Genomic DNA, 19354 nt, shown 5'->3' with positions numbered 1-19354 from the left:
GAACTTGAGCACGGCCAATATGGCGAGCACTGGGTTCACAGAAGGGTGGGCTCCCAGGATTGTCATCACAGTGTGGGTTTGTTCTACGGTCTTTACTGCTCCCAAGATTATCAGTAGGAACTGATTCTGAATCACAAGAATCATGTGACAACAAACCAAGAAACCAGAGAGTCCAGGACATCCCCACAACATGATGCTCAACATCACTGGGCTGCCCCAGCACAGAGTCTGTCCTGAACCCAAACACGACAGGAAACCAGGGTGTGTTATGTGAAATACCAACTTTCTCATGTTCAAGGTCACCCCAATGAACCCCTCAATATCAGTATCTCCTGAAGGCAGGCATGGGCTTATTTTCTTAAGTTGTTCATTTTCTTTACATGTAAAACAAATATATCAAAAGGGAAATAAGACCGGGTTCAGTAAGTAATGTGTGCCTTAAATAATACTGGTGTTGAAAAATAGTCACAACCGCTCTTCTATTTACCCATGATTCTTCTTTATTTGGCTGCTAAATATAGGGGCATGTTAGTATTGCTGTCAGCTTAATAGAAGGCATTAAAGGCTCTAACAGTGGTGCGAGAAGCTGTGGATAAATCTTTCCTGTGCTGAAGGTTAGTAGGGTACTGTGATGCTATATGCCTACAGGACCTTTTTTTTTTTTTTTTACTTCCACTTCTGCACTGCAGTTCATCAAGGAAACAGTCATACTGGAAAAAAGAAATTACACATCAAATCTAGCAAGTGATTAGCACCAGCATTCCAGAAAACTTCAGCTTGGCCTGTGTTTTCAGCTTCTGCTCCAACTTCATTGCTGCAAGATAAGAGAAAATAATAGTCAGCTTAATGAGATAAATAACATGTTAAAAATCTGAAAATTATATATTAATATTAATATATTAATTATATATTATATATTAATATTTGGGCATGGAGTCTCATATTAAAAAATATTTACAGTAGGAATTTTTCCCCCCTCGGGAGCTTTCTTATTCCACAATTAATGGCATAACAAAGACCTGTAGCTGTACAGGTACAGCTGTACCTTCACATCAGACTGATCTCTTGAGAGCTCAGAAGAGCAGCTCTGGCCTCGTTCAAGGGGTTACAATGGCTTTGAGGGGCTGGTGCAGCCTTAAGGTACAGCGTTGCCATATCCCACCCACAAGCTCTCACCTGCCAATCACTTGGCTGCTACCCTTTCCTTTAGCACTGATGACTGCATCATTCCCTAGAATGTAACATCTCAAACAAGGAGGTAAAGTGAAGTGGGATTGGAATAAGTCCCAGCTTTTGCAAAATGGAACACTACAAAAGACAGAGACCGCAAATGAACCTTCTGTTGTTTTCATTTCATATATTGAGTCAATTGGCTTGATAATGCTGCTGTGTGGCACAGGAGGGATTTTCATAATCTCTTGATCCATCAATCTCTCCATGTTCCTATTTGACAGGGTTAGAGTCTCTCGAATAGGTGACGTAAACTAAACTGAGTGGGCTGGATATCAGTAGATTATACAAGTCAAGAAAGAAAGTTTAAAAGAAAGTATCAGAGATGAGGGCAGAAGAAAAATTTACCTCTCAAACATTACTCTGAACCAACATTGTGACAGAATGGCACCAATGGAGAAAAATGACCATAACTTTATACTTCCAGGTGTCAGTGGAGCATTCCAAAATGGCAGGTGGAGAAGCAAAGAGGTCCACTGCTCTTCTATAAGTAACTCTGCCTGCTATACTCTGGTCTGGATCATAGGGTGATGACACAGTGGTCTGGGAAAGCTGGCTCCAAGAGAAATGCGAGCTATGTGTAAGAGGTAAGTAAAGCAGATAGAAAATCTCAGTACAATATGGCCAGGCAGCTAGGCAGGATTGGGAAACGTGGTTATAGTCTGTATCATTTAGGAGAAACCACATTTGTTAGATGAGAAGGAGGAGGTAAGGAAAATGCTACTAAAACAAGGGGGTACCTGCACTAATGTACTGATTTGTTCTGGCTACAGAAAATCAGTCATAAAATAAGTAAGTTGTAGCCTTCATCATCTGCGATTCTGTGAAGCTTTAAAATAAAAGGAGAAAATGACTAAATCGCATCTCCTCCTTTTCTTTCTAACAAAGAAAAACTACCATTTTTTCGATTTTCCCGAAAGCACCGACATTTGGTAGCTAATACTACAAGAGATTTAAAGGAATCATCATCCTTTAGCTAATGCTTATGAAGTGTTATGTATTTTATATGCTAAGCACTTTGCATGCATAAATGCAGATCTTCTCCATTATCCCTTGATCTCATTTTACAGAGAATGAAACTGAGGCCCACAAAGATTAAATAGCATGGCCAAGCCACAGCATTTGAAACTAAACCCTAGCCCGTCCAGTGTTTTCTATTTGTCTTTGCTGCTGGTGTAGTTATTAGTGTGTCACAGCCATCTACGGAAACCCACATTATGTTTGGCTTGTAAATGATCAACCGTCTGTCATCAGAAGTATTTAAACAGAAGATGCATAAGGATATAATTGCAGACAGGATCATAACATTCAGTAAAATATTGGACGAAATGCCCTCGGAATTCTCTTTCCAATATAAGATTCATCATCACATAAATAGTTGAGTCAGATGGAAGAGGAACAGGTAGTCCATCGTCTGTTGTCACACTGGCAAACTCAGCACTATTTCTCAGTTCTTCCTGAACGCACTGGCAGATCAGAGTAACATTTGGCATCACAATCAAGCAGCTGGTTTGAAATGATACATTATCCTATGACAGGCGGAGTCAGGATTTTCAACATTTCATGAAGTTCCTAGTTTCCCTTGCCCCTCTCAGTATATAAGGCGTCAAGTAACTTGGGAAAAACAGAGGTCCAACATTTCAGAAAGATGAAGTTCATTAATAAAATAAATCAATCAATCCTTATTTTTCAGACTAGCACTAAGTCTCAGGATTTTTTATCATGCTGCCAGTTGAACAACACACTTATTTTGGAAATAAGAAAATATAAATAAGAGCTGAAGGCATTTTTAAAAATCATAATTCTGAAGGGACTCGAATTCCAATTGTTTTATTTGTTTTGAGTGAACTTTGGATAATAAGTCATGTAGTGCTGTAAAACTTTAAGCCAATGTTACAGAAAGCATTTCTTAGAAGAATGTGCTGTGTAAATTTTTTATTCCCTTTTTATACAAAACCATTCATGTATACTCTTCTCTGCCAAATGAAAGCAAAATGACCTCCATACGTGTCCTTGTAAGTATGAAGCCATATTTCATGTATCCAGAAAAAAAGCCATTTCTGGGAAATGTGTATAATATTATTGCTGCATACTCACTTTTTTTCTAAAAGATTTTAAATATGTTTTGGACATTGACATAACTACTAACTCTGGTGTGAGAACACAAGATCTAGTATGAGAATTCATTATCCAGAAGCCAGAAGCTATAAGATGTTCAGTAATTAGCAGTGCTATAAACGTAGCTTGATAGATAGAGAAGGTAGGTACAAGGGAGGCTAGAGAGCAAAACATTGAATCTGAGGTCAAAACACTTAATATCTGGATGACCCTAGCTCCAAATAGTGATTAGCCCGATCTTACTTTGTTTGTTTATCTTGAAAAATTAGCACATGCAGGAATGGAAGTCCAAGGAGTTTCTGACTTGCTCAGCTTTACCATGACTCACTCCTATACAAAACCCAACATGAATATATTGAGACGACTTGGAAGGAGAGCCCCCAAAATTGTCAAACCTGCACCTCTCACATAGTATATTCAACTGCATCCCTAGAGAAGAAATAATAAGTAAGACCTGTGTCTTTTTAATGACTACTTAGAGTAATACTCTCTCAGATTTCAGTTCTGCCCCCTTGTCAACCAAGTGTAAGAACAAAGAGAAATTAAAAAGAAGAGACTTCAGGGATGCCTGGCTGACTTCGTTGGTTAAGCATCCAACTGCAGTTCAGGTCATGATCTCATGGTTCTTGAGTTCAAGGCCCATGTCAGGCTCTGTGCTGACAGTTCAGAGCCTGGAAACTGCCTCAGATTCTGTGTCTCCCTCTCTCTTTGCCCCTCCTCACTCATACTCTCTCTCTCTCTCTGTCTCTCTCTCTGTCTCAAAAATAAATAAACATTAAAAAAATTTTTAATAAAAACAAAAAAAAAAGAAAAAGAAAAGACTTCATTCTCCATGTTGAAAATAAGGGAAGCAATTTCCATCTCTCCTTCATAGAGCATTTACTTTAAAAACTTGTTGCAGGGGCGCCTGGGTGGCTCAGTTGGTTGGGCGGCCAACTACAGCTCAGGTCATGATCTCACAGTCTGTGAGTTTGAGCTTCAAGTCGGGTCTGTTCTGAGCACTCAGAGCCAGGAGCCTGCTTCTGATTCTGTGTCTCCTTCTCTCTCTGCCCCTTCTCTGCTTGCTCTCAGTCTGTCTCTCTCTCTCTCTCTCTCTCTCTCTCTCTCTCTCTCTCTCCCCCAAAAACAACTAAAAAAATCTTTAAAAAAAAACCTTGTTTCTGTAAATACATTCTCCTCTTGTTGAAATGTATATAAATTCTTCTGAAATTTAGACAGGAATTCTGTCAAGTTTAAGACCTAGGAATGTCTTTCTCAAGACTTTGAGAACCATGTCCTTTGAATGTAAATGTCCAAGTGAGATAGCACTCACATTTCCTAGTTTCTGAGAGAGGATAAGAGCCTACCCAGCTGATTCCTACCTCCTGTTACAAAGACGTGAAAAGTGTATTGTAGCTTTATGTAAAGCTGATTAACTAACACAGGTAGTAACCCCAATTGCTACTGCCCAATCTTACTTGAGGATGAATTGAACTATGGTTTATCTTGAGAACATATATATAATGGGTTTTATCTACTTGGCTGTATGCAGGGTGAGATTTCCTCCTGTCTTTGCAATCTCCGTGTGATTGCGATATATATATCACATTCTGGTTTAATGCTATTCAATAACAAAATTGTTTCCTTCCTCTACTATCTTTAAGATGATTTCTGGATTGGCAGAATTTTTAAAAATTATGTTTCCCTAAAACAGGCAGGAGGCTTACAACCCAGGAAAGTCATTTTGATGGGTTCCAGTTCTGCCACGCCTGGAGGTAGGAATGTCCTCTGGTTATCACTGCCTTGTCTACCTGGATGCCTGGGCAGGGGGCTACCCATTCAGGCATTCACAGTAGGTGTGTTTATAAGATAAATTTACCCTGGCCCTCTAGCCAGCTGTCTTTCAAAGCATAGGAATTTTATTTTAATCAACACTCAATAATATCCAGATTCTGAGTTCTTGCCTGAGATTACAACCTTGAACTCAGCAATCCAAAATTTATCAAAACCTGATTTTGAGAAATAACATTTATGAGAAATTGCCTGAAGGGAGTAGAGGGGGCCCATTCTTCTTGATAATTTCATTTTTACCCTTGAATCAAACCAGAAAATGAGAGTGGCTTCCATGGACAAGACACTGATTTCCCCTTTTCTATGTTCTCATCTGGAGGATAAAGATAAAGGAACAAGATGTGTGTTCCCTAAGATTAGAACTTTAAACATCAATAGAGGTTCTGGAATTCAAAATAAAATGAACACAAAAAGGCTTATATGCACCACAGCAGCCAGAAAGTCTTAGTCACCTTGCTAGCACTATTGTTATCTTGCTAACTCTTAAATGTCTAAAAAAGCTGCAGAGAGAAGGAATGAGAAAATAGGAGAAGAATTCGCCTTGTGTGTGTTTATGGGCAGCTGGTGAATGATTAGCTCTCAAGTTGTGTTATTAGCAAGTGGATCCAAAAGGTCAGAATCAACTGCATCTAATCATGTTTTTGGAAATCAATCGACCCTCAAGTTAAAAATAAAATAGGCCTAGGGCTGCATGTAGCAGGCGATGCGAGGAGCAGCAGGTCTCTTTCTATCTCATTCCCCAGTATGACTTTCACAATTAAGCCTGTGGAAGGACAAGTGGGTCATAGAATGGTTGTGGATCAAAGTGTTGCCAAATTCACAAGACATGATGAATACAATCAGAAATAATTGTTGCTACTAGAATTTAATTTCTTTGAAGTAACTCTACTCAGAAATAGTTTACCTCACACAGGGAATTTGCTATAAATTAGATGGTGTTATACACCTACTTGGAAACTACTGTATTGGTGTGAACAATTGACGTGTATGAAAGTGACCTCCTTTGCTTGTATAACAGCTTACCATTAGCCAACTATTTTTAAAAGTGCCATATAGAATGCTAAAAAAAAAGTTCTTTGGAATGTAATACCCTCACCCCACCCTCACACTCAGCTTGTGCCAAATGCTATCCCCTGCCCAGCCTATGGGTTTTCCAAAGCTTGTGGGGACTATCAAAGAAAATAGAAAGAAATATTAGGTTTTACTAAAGAAATTGCAGTGGATCTCAACATAGAGCAGAGCTCTCAAAGTTAATCTACCAGGTTAAAGCACAGGTTAAATCTTTATGACACTAGACAGAAAGATGTGACCAGATTTTTAATTAATTCAAAGCATTCTCCAAGACAACCTTTTGTTATGATTCTCCTGCTTTTACTTTCAAATGTTGGTTTCCAAGATTAAATAACTTATTCAATTTGCCCTCCTAAACTACCAATAAAGGAGCTAGAATTTGAGGATCTCAACTCCTGTTGTCCATTTGAATCACCGGGAGAGATGTTTCAAACAATCAATGTCTTTACCCACCTCCAGAGATCCTTTACTTAATTTGCCTGGAGTGGAACCCTGCTACTGAGGCTTTTAAAAAGTCCCAGTGAATTCTAATGTTCAGACAGAGTTGAGAACCACTGAATTAGATTGTAAGTGAAAGTGTTGTTTTGAGTTAGTTCTTTTAAAAGTTATTTTATAAATCTTATGATTTATAAAAACAAGGAGCAAATCAAATCAGATATATTTGAGGTCTGTTTGGTTTTTTTTTTGTTTTTTTTTTTTAATTTTTTTTTTAACGTTTATTTATTTTTTGGGGGACAGAGAGAGACAGAGCATGAACAGGGGAGGGGCAGAGAGAGAGGGAGACACAGAATCGGAAACAGGCTCCAGGCTCTGAGCCATCAGCCCAGAGCCCGACGCGGGGCTTGAACTCACGGACCGCGAGATTGTGACCTGGCTGAAGTCGGACGCTTAACCGACTGCGCCACCCAGGCGCCCCTAGGTCTGTTTGTTTTTAAATGAATTTCAAAGCAAATTTTAAAAACTAGTATCTACAAATAACATGATTGAAAGAAAATACTAGGTGGGATTCTCTGGCAGTGAGAAAGACAAGCCGCTACCTTCAGAAATGAAGGAAAAACCAAGGGGGAAATTCTGAGATCCAGTCAAGGTTCTTCCATAATTCGTTATTTGCACTGCATATATAACTGGAATGGTTTACTCCTTAGGCCATAAAGTCATAAGAATGGAATTGTTTTAGGGGCACCTGAGTGGCTCAGTTGGTTGAGTGACTGTCGTGAGCTCAGCTTAGGTCATGTTCTCATGGTTCATGAGAACGAGCCCCATGTTGGGCTCTAGGCTGAGCCCGGAGCCTGCTTGGGATTCCCTCTCTCCTTCTCTCTCTGCCCCTCTTCCCCCTCCCAAAATAAATTAATAAAAACTTTTAAAACAAGAATGGAATTGTTGTATAGAAACAGATCATTTTCTTGGTTGATGCTTTGCAGGTAAATAAATAAAAAGAGAGGGTTTGAGGAAAATATATGGGTCAATATTACAGTCTGACCACATATCATAAGGAGTAATAAAAAGTTGTCAAACTGCTTCCAAACATGCCAGTATTACCAACAAGTAAAACACAGCACACTGGAAGCATAAAATGGTCTTTTGTTTAATCATTTACATGTCTTTTAACACCAACAGTAACTATCTCACAAATGTTAAACTTCAAACTTTAGTTTCCTTTATGTTGTTTCCCATATGTTTGAAATCTGAGGTTGAAATCACTTTTGGTTAATCTTTTTTTTTTTATTTTTTTTTTCAACGTTTATTTATTTTTGGGACAGAGAGAGACAGAGCATGAACGGGGGAGGGTCAGAGAGAGAGGGAGACACAGAATCGGAAACAGGCTCCAGGCTCTGAGCCATCAGCCCAGAGCCAGACGCGGGGCTCGAACTCACGGACCACGATATCGTGACCTGGCTGAAGTCAGACGCTTAACCGACTGCGCCACCCAGGCGCCCCACTTTTGGTTAATCTTATCCACTAGCTTGATTTTAAGTTTGTCCCTAGAATTATGATATTTGATGCAAAAAATACAAATATGATATCCAAGCTATCCTTTTCTGCAACACGTTCAAAGGTTCTTAATTCAGAACTTACTAGCTGAACTGGATGCCTTTGTTATTTAAATAACCAGCTGATTTTTCTATTACTCTGTAGAAACACTCTTATTGCATAGAAACAGCCTATTTGAGTTGAAGCCAAAATTATTATGTTTGAAAGAAAGAAAGAAAACATTTGATTGTCACTATTGTTTTTTACATTCCTCTGAAATGTGCAAAATTTGGGGGCACCTGGCTGGCTCAGTTGGTAGAGTGCATGACTCTTGATCTTGGGGTTGTGAGTTCGAGCCCCACGTTGAATGTAGAGATTATTTTTAAAACTTTTTTTAATGTTTATTTATTTTTGAGGGAGAGAGACAGAGAGACAGAGTGCGAGTGGGTAGGGTCATAGAGAGATGGATGTAGAGATTACTTAAAAAAGAAAAAAAGATCAGATGACAGAAGGAATGGCTTAAGAGCTGGAGAGAAGTAAGCCTCTGCAGGATCCTGAAGTCAAGAAGCTAATTAATCAGTGACAAGAAATGCAGAGCAGGCTGTCAACTCAATGGCCGAATGGGAAAGTTATGAAAACACTCACCGAAATCAGTGTAAAATTTATTCAGTCATTCCACCTTTGGACATAATGGTTTGTCTGATTTTTTACAGTTAACAATTTGCCACTATCACCCTAAAAGGGCTAGCACACTGACAAAGAGTGAATATCTTTAATATAAAGGGAGTTCACAAGTCAATAAGAATACCAGTAGATAAACGCATAATGCATAAACAAAACAGACAAAAATCACAGAAAAGCACAGAATTTTTACAATGCAAATAATGTGATGAAAGATAATTTCTTCTCTTAAATTATTAATATTTTAAAATAGGACTTTGAAAGGAAGCAAGATTTTGATAGGATAGAGAGATTTAGGTAGAGAGCTGGACAGAGTAGTAGAGCACTTAAGAGCTCAGGCTCTAGGCAGTCAGATCTGGATTCAATTTCTGTTGGAGCAGACCCTTCCCAGCTATTTGGTTCTAGGCAATATAATGATTTCCCTCAGCCTCAGTTTCCTCACCTGTAAAATGGGAACAATAATAGTACTTATCTTTGTTTTGTGAAGATTAAGTAAAATAAAGCATGTAAAGTGCATAATACTTTTTAACGTATAGTAAGCTCTCAAGAAATTGGCAATTATGATAATTCTCAATGCTGGCAAGAATATGCGAAAACAGCTATAAAAACAGGCTCCTCCTGGGGTAAATTGTTACAATTTTTTAGGAACACAATTTGGCTATATGTATTAAATTTTTTCCATATGTCCATAGTCATTGAACCAATAATCCTATTTAAAAATAATCAAAGAAGTGTTCAAGGGTAGAAATCCACACTTATTCATAACACAGTTTTATGTTTTAATGACTAATGTTATAGCAGAGAGCCACATGGTCTCATATGAGAAAAATTTTCAAATTTGCAGAAATAGGAATTTCAGTTTAAGAAAAGTGGGTAATGTGCCCTAACTTGTACAAAATATGCTTTGGGAAAAGTTACATTGTATTTGCAGTTGTATTATTCATACTTCTCTTTTGTATTATGCTTATTTTTTTCTAAATTTGGCGGCTGCAGAAGTCACTATCCAAGGGTATCTGAAATGAGAACATGAGATATCTCACCCTCTTCTTAAAAGCCCTTTAAAAATTACTTATTTTCCCTCACATTTACCACTTTGAGAGGATGTAGAAGAAAACATTATTCAATTATCCTTGCTCTTGATTAAGAGAAAATTAAAAATTTCTGCACACAATTTTTCCTTGCCTCTTTGGCACAGCATTTATAAAAATACAAAAAAATTTAAGTTTATTTATTTATACAGAGAGAGAGAGAGAGAGAGAGAGAGAGAGAAAGTAAGAGAGAACAGGGGACGGGCAAAGAGAGAGGAGAGACAGAGAATCCCAAGCAGGCTCCACACTGTCAGCCCAGAGCCTGAACCTGGGCTAAAACCCATGAACCGTGACATCATGACCTGAGCTGAAATCAGGAGTCAGACGCTTAACAGACTGAGCCACCCAGGTGCCCCTACGAAGAGGGACACAAAATGTGAAGTGACTGCACATTTGTATGAAAATTGACAGGTATGTTTCTTTTTTTTTTTTTTTTTAAGTTTTATTTATTTTTCAGACAGAGAGAGACAGAGCATGAATGGGGGAGGGTCAGAGAGAGAGGGAGACACAGAATCGGAAGCATGCTCCAGGCTCTGAGCCGTCAGCACAGAGCCCGACGTGGGGCTTGAACTCACGGACCGTGAGATCATGACCTGAGCTGAAGTCGGACGCTTAACCGACTGAGCCACCCAGGCGCCCCGACAGGTATGTTTCAATTGGTATGCTTTTGCCTATATACTACCTGCCCTGAGCAGAATTTACCAGGGGATCAGGGGCAGTGCTCAGTGAGCTCACCAGACACCTTCCAATGAGCTATAACTGAGACACCATGAGACATTGGGGCTGCTGATTCACAACACCCACCATAAGTATTATGGGCACTCTTTGACGGTCGAGACAGGACAACAGTGTTTCACATATGTATCCGAAGTGGAAATCTCAAAGACAGATATTGGGATAGAAAGAGTTGGTTTATGATCAAGGTGCTACACACATGGGGACCTCTAGAACCACCTTTCACATCGACAAGCAGCAAGAATGTACTAACTCAGCTATCAATTGCTTCTGAACAACACAAAGTGGACCAGTTAGTTTTTTTCTTTTTTAAAAAATGTAAATATTGGGGTGCCTGGGTGGCTCAGTCGGTTAGGCCTCCGACTTTGGCTCAGGTCATGATCTCGTGGTCCGTGAGTTCAAGCCCCGAGTCGGGCTCTGTACTGACAGCTCAGAGCCTGGAGCCTGCTTCGGATTCTGTGTCTCCCTCTCTCTCTGTCCCTCCCCTGCTCATCCTCTCTCTCTCTCAAAATAAAATAAACATTTAAAAAATTAAAATTTAGATATTTAAATTTAATATTTAAATAATTTAATAATATTTAAATAATTTCAATATTAAAAATACTTTAACTATTAATATTTTTAAAATAAGATTTATTTCCACAACGTAATATCACATGGAAATGGATAACTATATCTCTAATTGTATCTTACATTTACCTCTTTGGAATCAAGAATTTCATGTTCAGGAATAGCCACCATTGGATGACTCAGCTTCACAGAAAAGTTGCCCAGGATGTGATCAGGGGTAGGAGTAAGGAGAAATAAATGTTTAAATTTCATTTAAATAGATATTTAAGCAATGACATAAGTATATTATCGCTGACCACAGTAGATTCTTCCAAATGTAAACATTTGATTTGAATTTAAATTTGATTTGATTTGTTATTAAAAACATGGGCAGATATTCTTGACATAGAAAAAAAAGTGTCAGTGGTGAATACATTGAGCATGAGACCATATCTTATTTATCTTTGTGTCTCACATAAACTCTTAACAGTGTTTGGCATATAGCATAGATAGTTATTAATTATTTATTGAATAAATGAATTGTTAAAACACATGGCAGATTTCACAGAGAGGAAACAAAGTTATATTTATGTCTCAATCCTTACAATAGGCCTCAAACTGAAAAGCTCCAAAAGCAAAAGAAACCAATCATGCTCAGATCCCAGTATATGCAGATGTGTCTACAGAGAGTAAATGCTTCCTCAGAATATAAAGCATTGTGTATTGCAAACATTAAGAATCTCAATGTATAGGGACTTCATAAGCATTGCAATCTTATAGGATGAGGGTATTACAATTAGTTTACAACACAGTGCCATTTTAATAGGAGAGAGGCTTTTTGCTTATATAGAAATGTTTATTGTTGCAGGGGTCTTCTAAGCATTATACATACATTTAAACCTATTAAGATAGAAAAAGGCAAAGGTAATGCAGGAAAAGAGAGAGGCAGAATGAGGGACCCACATACATGAAGGGCAGGGATGAGCTATCATTCATAATAAATCTGCCCCCCTTTTTTCACCATCTCTCCTCATTTCAACTTCGGGGGAACCATAGTACCTGATTTGCCAGAGCATTCCTTGTTCCTACTATTGTCCTGGGCAAATCAGGATTATAAAAATAATTGTCCCCCTTTCACTCTCACTAGGGTCCTGCTTTGATCAGTAAATCAGTAGAGCAGTGACTAGTTCCTAATCCTCCAGTAAAATTCAGAGGAGCCCAACAATCTGGCCTTGGCCCAGGGAGGGTGCCATCATTGGCTGCTAGGATAGCCAAGGAGGTCCTGTTCCACATCTCCTCAGGCTTCCCTCCCTCTGTTCCAGCAGATTTTCACAAATGGAACCTGCTTTTATTTAAAGCTATAGTTTCACTAAATCCCAAACATTACACTCTGTTCCCAACTATGAAATCCTCTGGGTATCGTAACATCAAGACTCCTAGCTGCCTAAGACCATCGCTTTAAATAGAAGCATGATCTGGTCCCAGAGCCAACTAGAGATCTAAATAGCATTCCAGAAATCATCTGGAAGTGCTTAGTTCTCATTCATTGAGGTCTCCTGAGATCCTAAGTATGGCTCAGGACTGGACTCTATGTACCATTTCAAACCTTAGACCCAGGTAATTGGTCCTGGAGGCAGCAGAATCTTTAGCCTACCTAGGCCAAGCTCTAGGGTAATTATATAAATCATTAGAGTTTGCACAATGGCAAATTTTCATTCTCCTAGTCGCTTAAGATATAATAGGATAAATATCCAAAAATTTTAAAATGTTGGAAACCTTCCAATAAAATTTTCAGCTAAGATTACAAAAGTAATTGAATAATTATGTAATACCTATTTTTATACTCCATTCCTTCTTTCCAATATAGGCACTCATTCATTTATATCCATTTCATTTTAATCTTTAATTTCAGAAACTGTGTGTTAACTACCCTAATCAACAGACGAGAACAGAAAATGACGAATCCAAATTAACTGGTATTTCCCTAATCATTTATGTTTGGCTTTGGAATGCTTTCTTCTCTTTATGATTTTTTTTTATCACAGTGGGTTTGCCTTTGTATTATCCTCAAGCTGACTAAAAATGTAAAATAAAATGTGATAATAATATCTTTGAAGGTTAATGGATTTAGCCATAACAATTTATTATGCACTCACATGACGAATTCCTTACACATATTAGTTTACTTTTCACAACACTCTAGTGAGCACTGGTATTACCCTGTTTCACAGATGAGGAAATTAAAGCACTCAGAGACAGAATGACTTAGTCCAGGTCCAGAACTAGAAAGCGGCAGAGCCATGACTGGAATCCAGGATGAAAGTTTCAGAGACTGTGCTTTCAAAGCAAGGGTACAGTGGTAATATGCTGGGAAGTTACTCAGGAGACAGGACAGGGTGCCAGGGTAAGGGAGTGGGGTGCATCATTTTGCAAAAGGAACAGCCACATATTGAAGACATGAGTGCCTCATTCAGAGATCAGAAGCAGTCGGGAGTGTCTGGTATAGTTATGAAAGGCCACACCGGAGACATAATACAATGGAGCTTATGTGTCAGATGAGGAGTCTGACTTCATTCTCCAGGCAATGAGAAACCAGTGAAGTACTTTAAGCAAGAAAGGGGCATGTGTGATCAGATTTTCATTAAAAAAAAAAAAAAAAAAAAAAAGAGAGAAAGTCATTGTGACTGATGTGCAAAATATGGAAGGCTGTGGAAGTGGAGTGAGAGGTCGGGGGGCTTGGAAGATTTATGTAATCCAAGAGAGAGAATAAAGAAGAAGGGTTATATTAAAGCATTGCCTTACAGTGTGGAACAGACTCAAGATTTTCCTGGGTGACTCTAGACCCCCTATGCCCTAGGATGAGTGAAGAAGCATCAGGTAGACATGTTGATATGACTTCCCTACTGATTAGGGAAGACACACTGAGAAGCCTTGGAGAAAATTAATGTTGAGTGTTGATATCTCTGCTGAATAGAGAGACTTTGTACCGCATGAGGGCTAGAGATGCTAAGTGCAGAGGACAATAAAATATTGTGTGAAAATCTTCTCACAATAAGAATGGTAACAATGAAGCTAACCCATTAAAATAAATTCTACAGGGGTGCCTGGGCTAGCTCAGTTGGTAGAATGAGTGACTCTTGATGTCAGGGTCATGAGTTTGAGCCCCGTGTTGGGCATAGAACCTACTTAAAAAATAAAACAAAATAAATTCTACATAGGTGAGTGGCTTGCTATGCAGTGAGTAGGTGTACGGTGAAGGACAGAGTCATTCAAGACTGTTTATTTGGTGCTAAGTGTTCTGGAAAGCATATTACTATTATGCCTCAAAAAAAACTGAAAAGTTAGTAATTTTATCATCAGGGCATTATTCAGCATAGAAGGATGAGTGAGATAGAAAGCTCAGGTGAAATGAGACACAACATACTTTTATCCTGGATGCAAACTCATGTCCTGGATATTGTATCACAGATTAATTGGACCTTTGCTCACTCACTACTGTGGGATAACCAACAAGTGGTATTTGAACACAATATTCAGTTGATTTTTATTACATTCTTGATCCCAGCTGCCACCACACTAATATAAAGCCTTATGAAGTGTTTGTCACCAGTGTGGGGCTTTCTCATAAATGTCACTTCTTCTCCCAAGGTAACACGAACTTCTCTAACAAAGACAGATAAATGAGCTCAAACCAACTGAAGAAATCAGAACCCCGACAACCAGAAAAAAAGAAAATATGCAAAATGTGGTTAAACCACTTCTTTAAGTCTTGACTCCACATGAGAAATGGAATTCAAAGCTCTAACTTTGGTGGCCTCCCACATGAAGATGAAGGTGGTTTTCTTGGCTACCAGAAATTATGAAGCAGAGGAAGATTTGTGAGAAATGTTAACATTTTAAAATTGGCAAGAGTGCTACAAATGCTATTCACAATTCAGTCCTTTGAGACTGCTTCTTAGCTGAGCTATATCTTCTCCCAAATCTCCTTCACTCCATTCATCTTTGGTAAACGGTAACTTCCACTTCCGTTTCCTGGTGTAGACTTGTGAACCACTCAAGTTACGGTGTAACCGTCTGAACAACATCCCTCAAAATAGATGTGACAAACTATTTTAGCAATACCTACAGCAAATCGTGTATTTCATAGGTATATAATGCTGTCATTATGAAAGTGTAAGCCTTTGGGCATCACGTGGATTGTGTCATTCAGTTTTAGGACCTTTACACTTGGCACAGGACCTGCTCTGCACAGAGTACAAACAAATGATTACTGGGTAAATAAATTAAGGAAAGAAAGAATAAATGAGATGGCTATGGAAAAGAGGATTTTCTGACTTGCAAAATTAAAGAATTCTGAATTAGTGAAGAATTAGGACGCATTTACTGCATTCCTAAAGAACTCATTTGTATGAAATTTTGCAAGTCGAGGGAATTCTGAGCTAGAACTATCATGCACATGTGTTCTATTTGACCCTCACAATTTTTTCTTTAAATTTTTTCTTATTTTTTTTAATGTTTATTTATTTTTGAGTGACACAGAGAGAAAGAGCATGAGCAGAGGAGGGGCAGAGAGAGAGAGGAAGACACAGAATCCAAAGCAGGCTCCAGGCTGTGAGCTGTCAACACAGAGACTTATGTGGGGCTCGAACCCATGAACCTTGAGATCATGACGTGATCCAAAGTAGGACACTTAACTGACTGAGCCACTCAGGCACCCTAACACTCACAATTCTTTTGCCCAAAAAGGAAATGAATTTAGTTGTGTTTGAGGCTACCAACTCTACCTGCAGGTTTGTATTTCTAGTTTCTCTTGAACTGCTTAAATGTCTTGCAAACTTCTTCTCAGGCACCACCTCCACTTACGATGTAAAGGTGGAAGTCCTTTAAAATGCTTGGTAAGGGAATGAAGAGTGCGAAATATGGGTTTGTCTTATTTCCCATAAAGACTTTGAGCTGCTGGAGGGTAGGACCCATCATACCCTAGCAGTTGTATACCAAACACTGGATCCACTTTATTGCTTGAGTCTATGCCTTTGGCATCTGCGTGGCTCAGTTGGTTGAGCGTGGTTGGTTGAGCTCAGATCATGATCTCATGGTTCATGGGTCCAAGCCCCACACTGGGCTCTGTGCTGACAGCTCAGAGCCTGGAGCCTGCTTTGGATTCCGTGTCTCCCTCTCTCTCCGCCCCTCCCCCCACTCACGCTTTGTCTTTCTCTCTCAAAAATAAATGAACATTAAAAAATTTTTTAAAAAGTCTATGCCTTGAACAAAACATGGGAGTGATCCAAGTTTTCTGTTACTGAGGGCAGTTTATGACATGTGCTATGAGGAAAAACCTGCTCTCAATGACAGGGAGAAATATACTACTCCTACCCATATGTCTTAAAGCGCTCTTCTGCACTAGCCTGAAAAATTACCTACAGAATATCAGTAATTTAAATATTTATTTTTAGAATTTAAAGATGCAGCATCTCTTTTTTGGTGATGCCCAAAAGTATTAAAAATTTTCCCATGCCAGGGGTGACTGGCTGGCTCAGCTGGTAGACCATGTGACTCTTGATCTTGGGGTAGTAAGTTCAAGTCCCATGCTGGTGTAGAGATTACTCAAAAATAAAATCTTTAATTTTTTTTTTTCCTATGCCACTAACTCCTTGTGTGACTTAGGGAACATCACTTTGGCTCTGGGCCTTGGTTTCCTCATCTTTAAACTCTGGGCCCTAACTAGATGAGTTCTGGTACCTCCTCTACTCAGATAACTCGGTGAGTCTGTGACATATAAAAGGAACTCTGTTGATGGATAAATGATGCTGTCTCAGAAAAAAAAAAAAAATTGCTTCTTTCTTGGAATCTCCCGCACTGAGCCACAGCTGAGCTAGATGCTGTACCTCCATCAATGTAAAGATGAACTCTCCATAGAATCTCAACTGGAGGGGCACCTGGATGACTCAGTTGGTTAAGCGTCCAGCTCTTGATTTCAGCTCACGTCATGATCTCGCAGTTCTCGGGATTGAGCCCCGCATCTGTCTCTGCACTGTCAGATTCTCCCTCTCCCTCTCTCTCTGCCCCTCCCTGCTTGTGCTCTCTCTCTCCCTCTCCCTCCTTCTCTCTCTCTCTCTCTCAAAAATAAATAAACATTAAAAATTAAAACTAAAAAAGAATCTTATCTGGAATCCTTAATATCAGTTCTTAACTGTGCTACTTGCTCCTTGTATGTATGAACTTTCATAAATACTACGAAGTTTCACAACATCCCTCTGTGTATTCCCTGAGTATTGTCATATACTCAGTTGGCATTTGGTATATTTTCATTGTTTTATAAACCCAGAGAAAACTTCCTATTGAGTGTTGATCATTAATATCATTATTTTGGGGTCTAAGTACCAGTAAATCTAATACCAGTAAGAAAACAGGAATTTTCTGCTCTGATCTTTGTAATAAGTCTTTTTAGATATGGTTGAAAATTTACAAATTAAACTATTTTTATTGTTTGCCTTTTCTCTTCCATCCCAGGAGGGATAGACTTGGGACAGTTAGAATTCCTTCCTCTAAAGACCACTTTCTAAAGGGCAGTTTAATGGAATTTTTTTTTTCTCATCTACTCTGTGTTCAGCCTGTTTTGAAAACAAATACCACATCCCTGTGTTTATTCACATTTTTCATCTAGACTTCCTTCTTTCTCAACTAGAAAATGACTTCCCTAAGGGGTTGAACTACACCATTCGCTTTTTTCATTGCACAGCTCCCAGGTTGTAATGAAAATGGAACAACATCTATATTCCAACACCATTCAAATTCGGGATTCAAATTTGGGAAACTGAAATTGGAATTGACAAGGAAGCATATTTGCTCTCTGTCTTTCCTCTAACCTTCAAGGGCACAATTATTTGCTTAGTATTACACGCAAAACATCGCTTTCAATTGTTGTTGATATCATACTCATTCTAATACAATCATAAACCAAAAGACTCTTTCTTCACAAAAGATAATGTTGGTGAAATATTTTTCTCCCCTGTTCTTTCTTTTCCATAGAACATAAGGGCTATTAGCTATTATATTCCAATGGGACAAATAATAAAAAATACAGCTCGGTATTAAGATTCAGCCTCATAAATATTTTTCAGTCCAATTCCAGCTGTTCCTAATTTGCAACTAGTTATTCCCAAGTTGCAAGAAACCTATCCCAGGACCCAGGAGTGTGTCAACAGATGTCAATCGATGTATTACAAAAATTTGGAAAAGTGTTTCTTAGGAGGAACAGGCACAAACATGATGGGGTCAAACTGTGTTCTCCCCGACTTCCAAACACCCCCCTACCAGACCCCATTCTGCTCTCCCCTAACACTCCACTTCCAGCAGCATCTTTGAGAATGTAAGGAGGAGAAGTTGAAGAGGAAGAGAGCAAATGAGCTGAAGACTGTATGACTTAAGATCGGGAGAGCAAGGCTGTCAGAATATGTCAGGAATGGCTGCAATCTAAGACCAAGTTACAATAGGCACTGCAGGATGTAGGTGGGGCAAGATGAGGGGCTAGGCAGTGAGTGTAGTGACAGTTTCAAGGTATACGGAAGACAAGGTAAGAGTGTTAGGAGGGGCTCATGTCATTCCTGAAATATACTGTGAAGCAGTGTATATAAAGATGGAGGAATGGGGTCCACCTCCAAGGAAGTGGGGCAGACAGGCTACATTCTAGAGGCAGCCCTCATCCCTGGAGAATCTCATCTCTAAAATCTCATCCCTGGAGAATCTGTCTCCTTTTACTCCTCGCTATCTTCCCGGCAAAAGCACATCCTAACAGCCATGGTAGTTTTTATTCAAACTTCAAACCATAATGGATGTGGTATTTACTAAGTTAGAAGTCCATAGAAAACCCCTATGTTTGGTTATGTTATGTTAGTAGGTTTTAGCCATTCCAAAGAGTGAGATCTTTTGCAAATTAGGATAAAAATGCTTATAATACTACATATTTGTCTAATATTTTTATCACCTACAGTTTGATAAACTGTTAAAATGTTATTGAAATTTTGAAGCATAAAATGCATTCTCAGGCATACAAAGCTTCAGAATATGTGCCAAATAAGGAC

At 38.8% G+C, this 19354-nt stretch overlaps 1 protein-coding gene across 11 annotated transcripts in view; it reads right to left on the bottom strand.

Annotated features, from left to right (window-relative positions):
- Positions 1 to 477: 477 nt before the first annotated feature.
- Positions 478 to 19354, bottom strand: part of MLIP (muscular LMNA interacting protein) — a 247595-nt gene continuing 228718 nt past the window's right edge. For 9 of the 11 annotated variants that reach the window (XM_045057659.1, XM_045057666.1, XM_045057658.1 and 6 more), the window contains 2 exons: positions 11424 to 11477; positions 478 to 814 (listed from right to left, as the gene is read on the bottom strand). In XM_045057659.1, coding sequence (XP_044913594.1) covers positions 809 to 814; positions 11424 to 11477 — 60 coding nt within the window. In that variant the 3' untranslated portion in view covers positions 478 to 808. The remainder of the gene's footprint in view (positions 815 to 11423; positions 11478 to 19354) is intronic. The other 2 variants (XM_045057660.1, XM_045057665.1) reach the window with 1 other exon arrangement.

This window comes from Felis catus, chromosome B2 (assembly GCF_018350175.1).
Source record: "Felis catus isolate Fca126 chromosome B2, F.catus_Fca126_mat1.0, whole genome shotgun sequence".
In the NCBI taxonomy this organism is placed as follows: domain Eukaryota; kingdom Metazoa; phylum Chordata; class Mammalia; order Carnivora; family Felidae; genus Felis; species Felis catus.
This window is presented reverse-complemented; position numbering and strand designations above follow the sequence as displayed.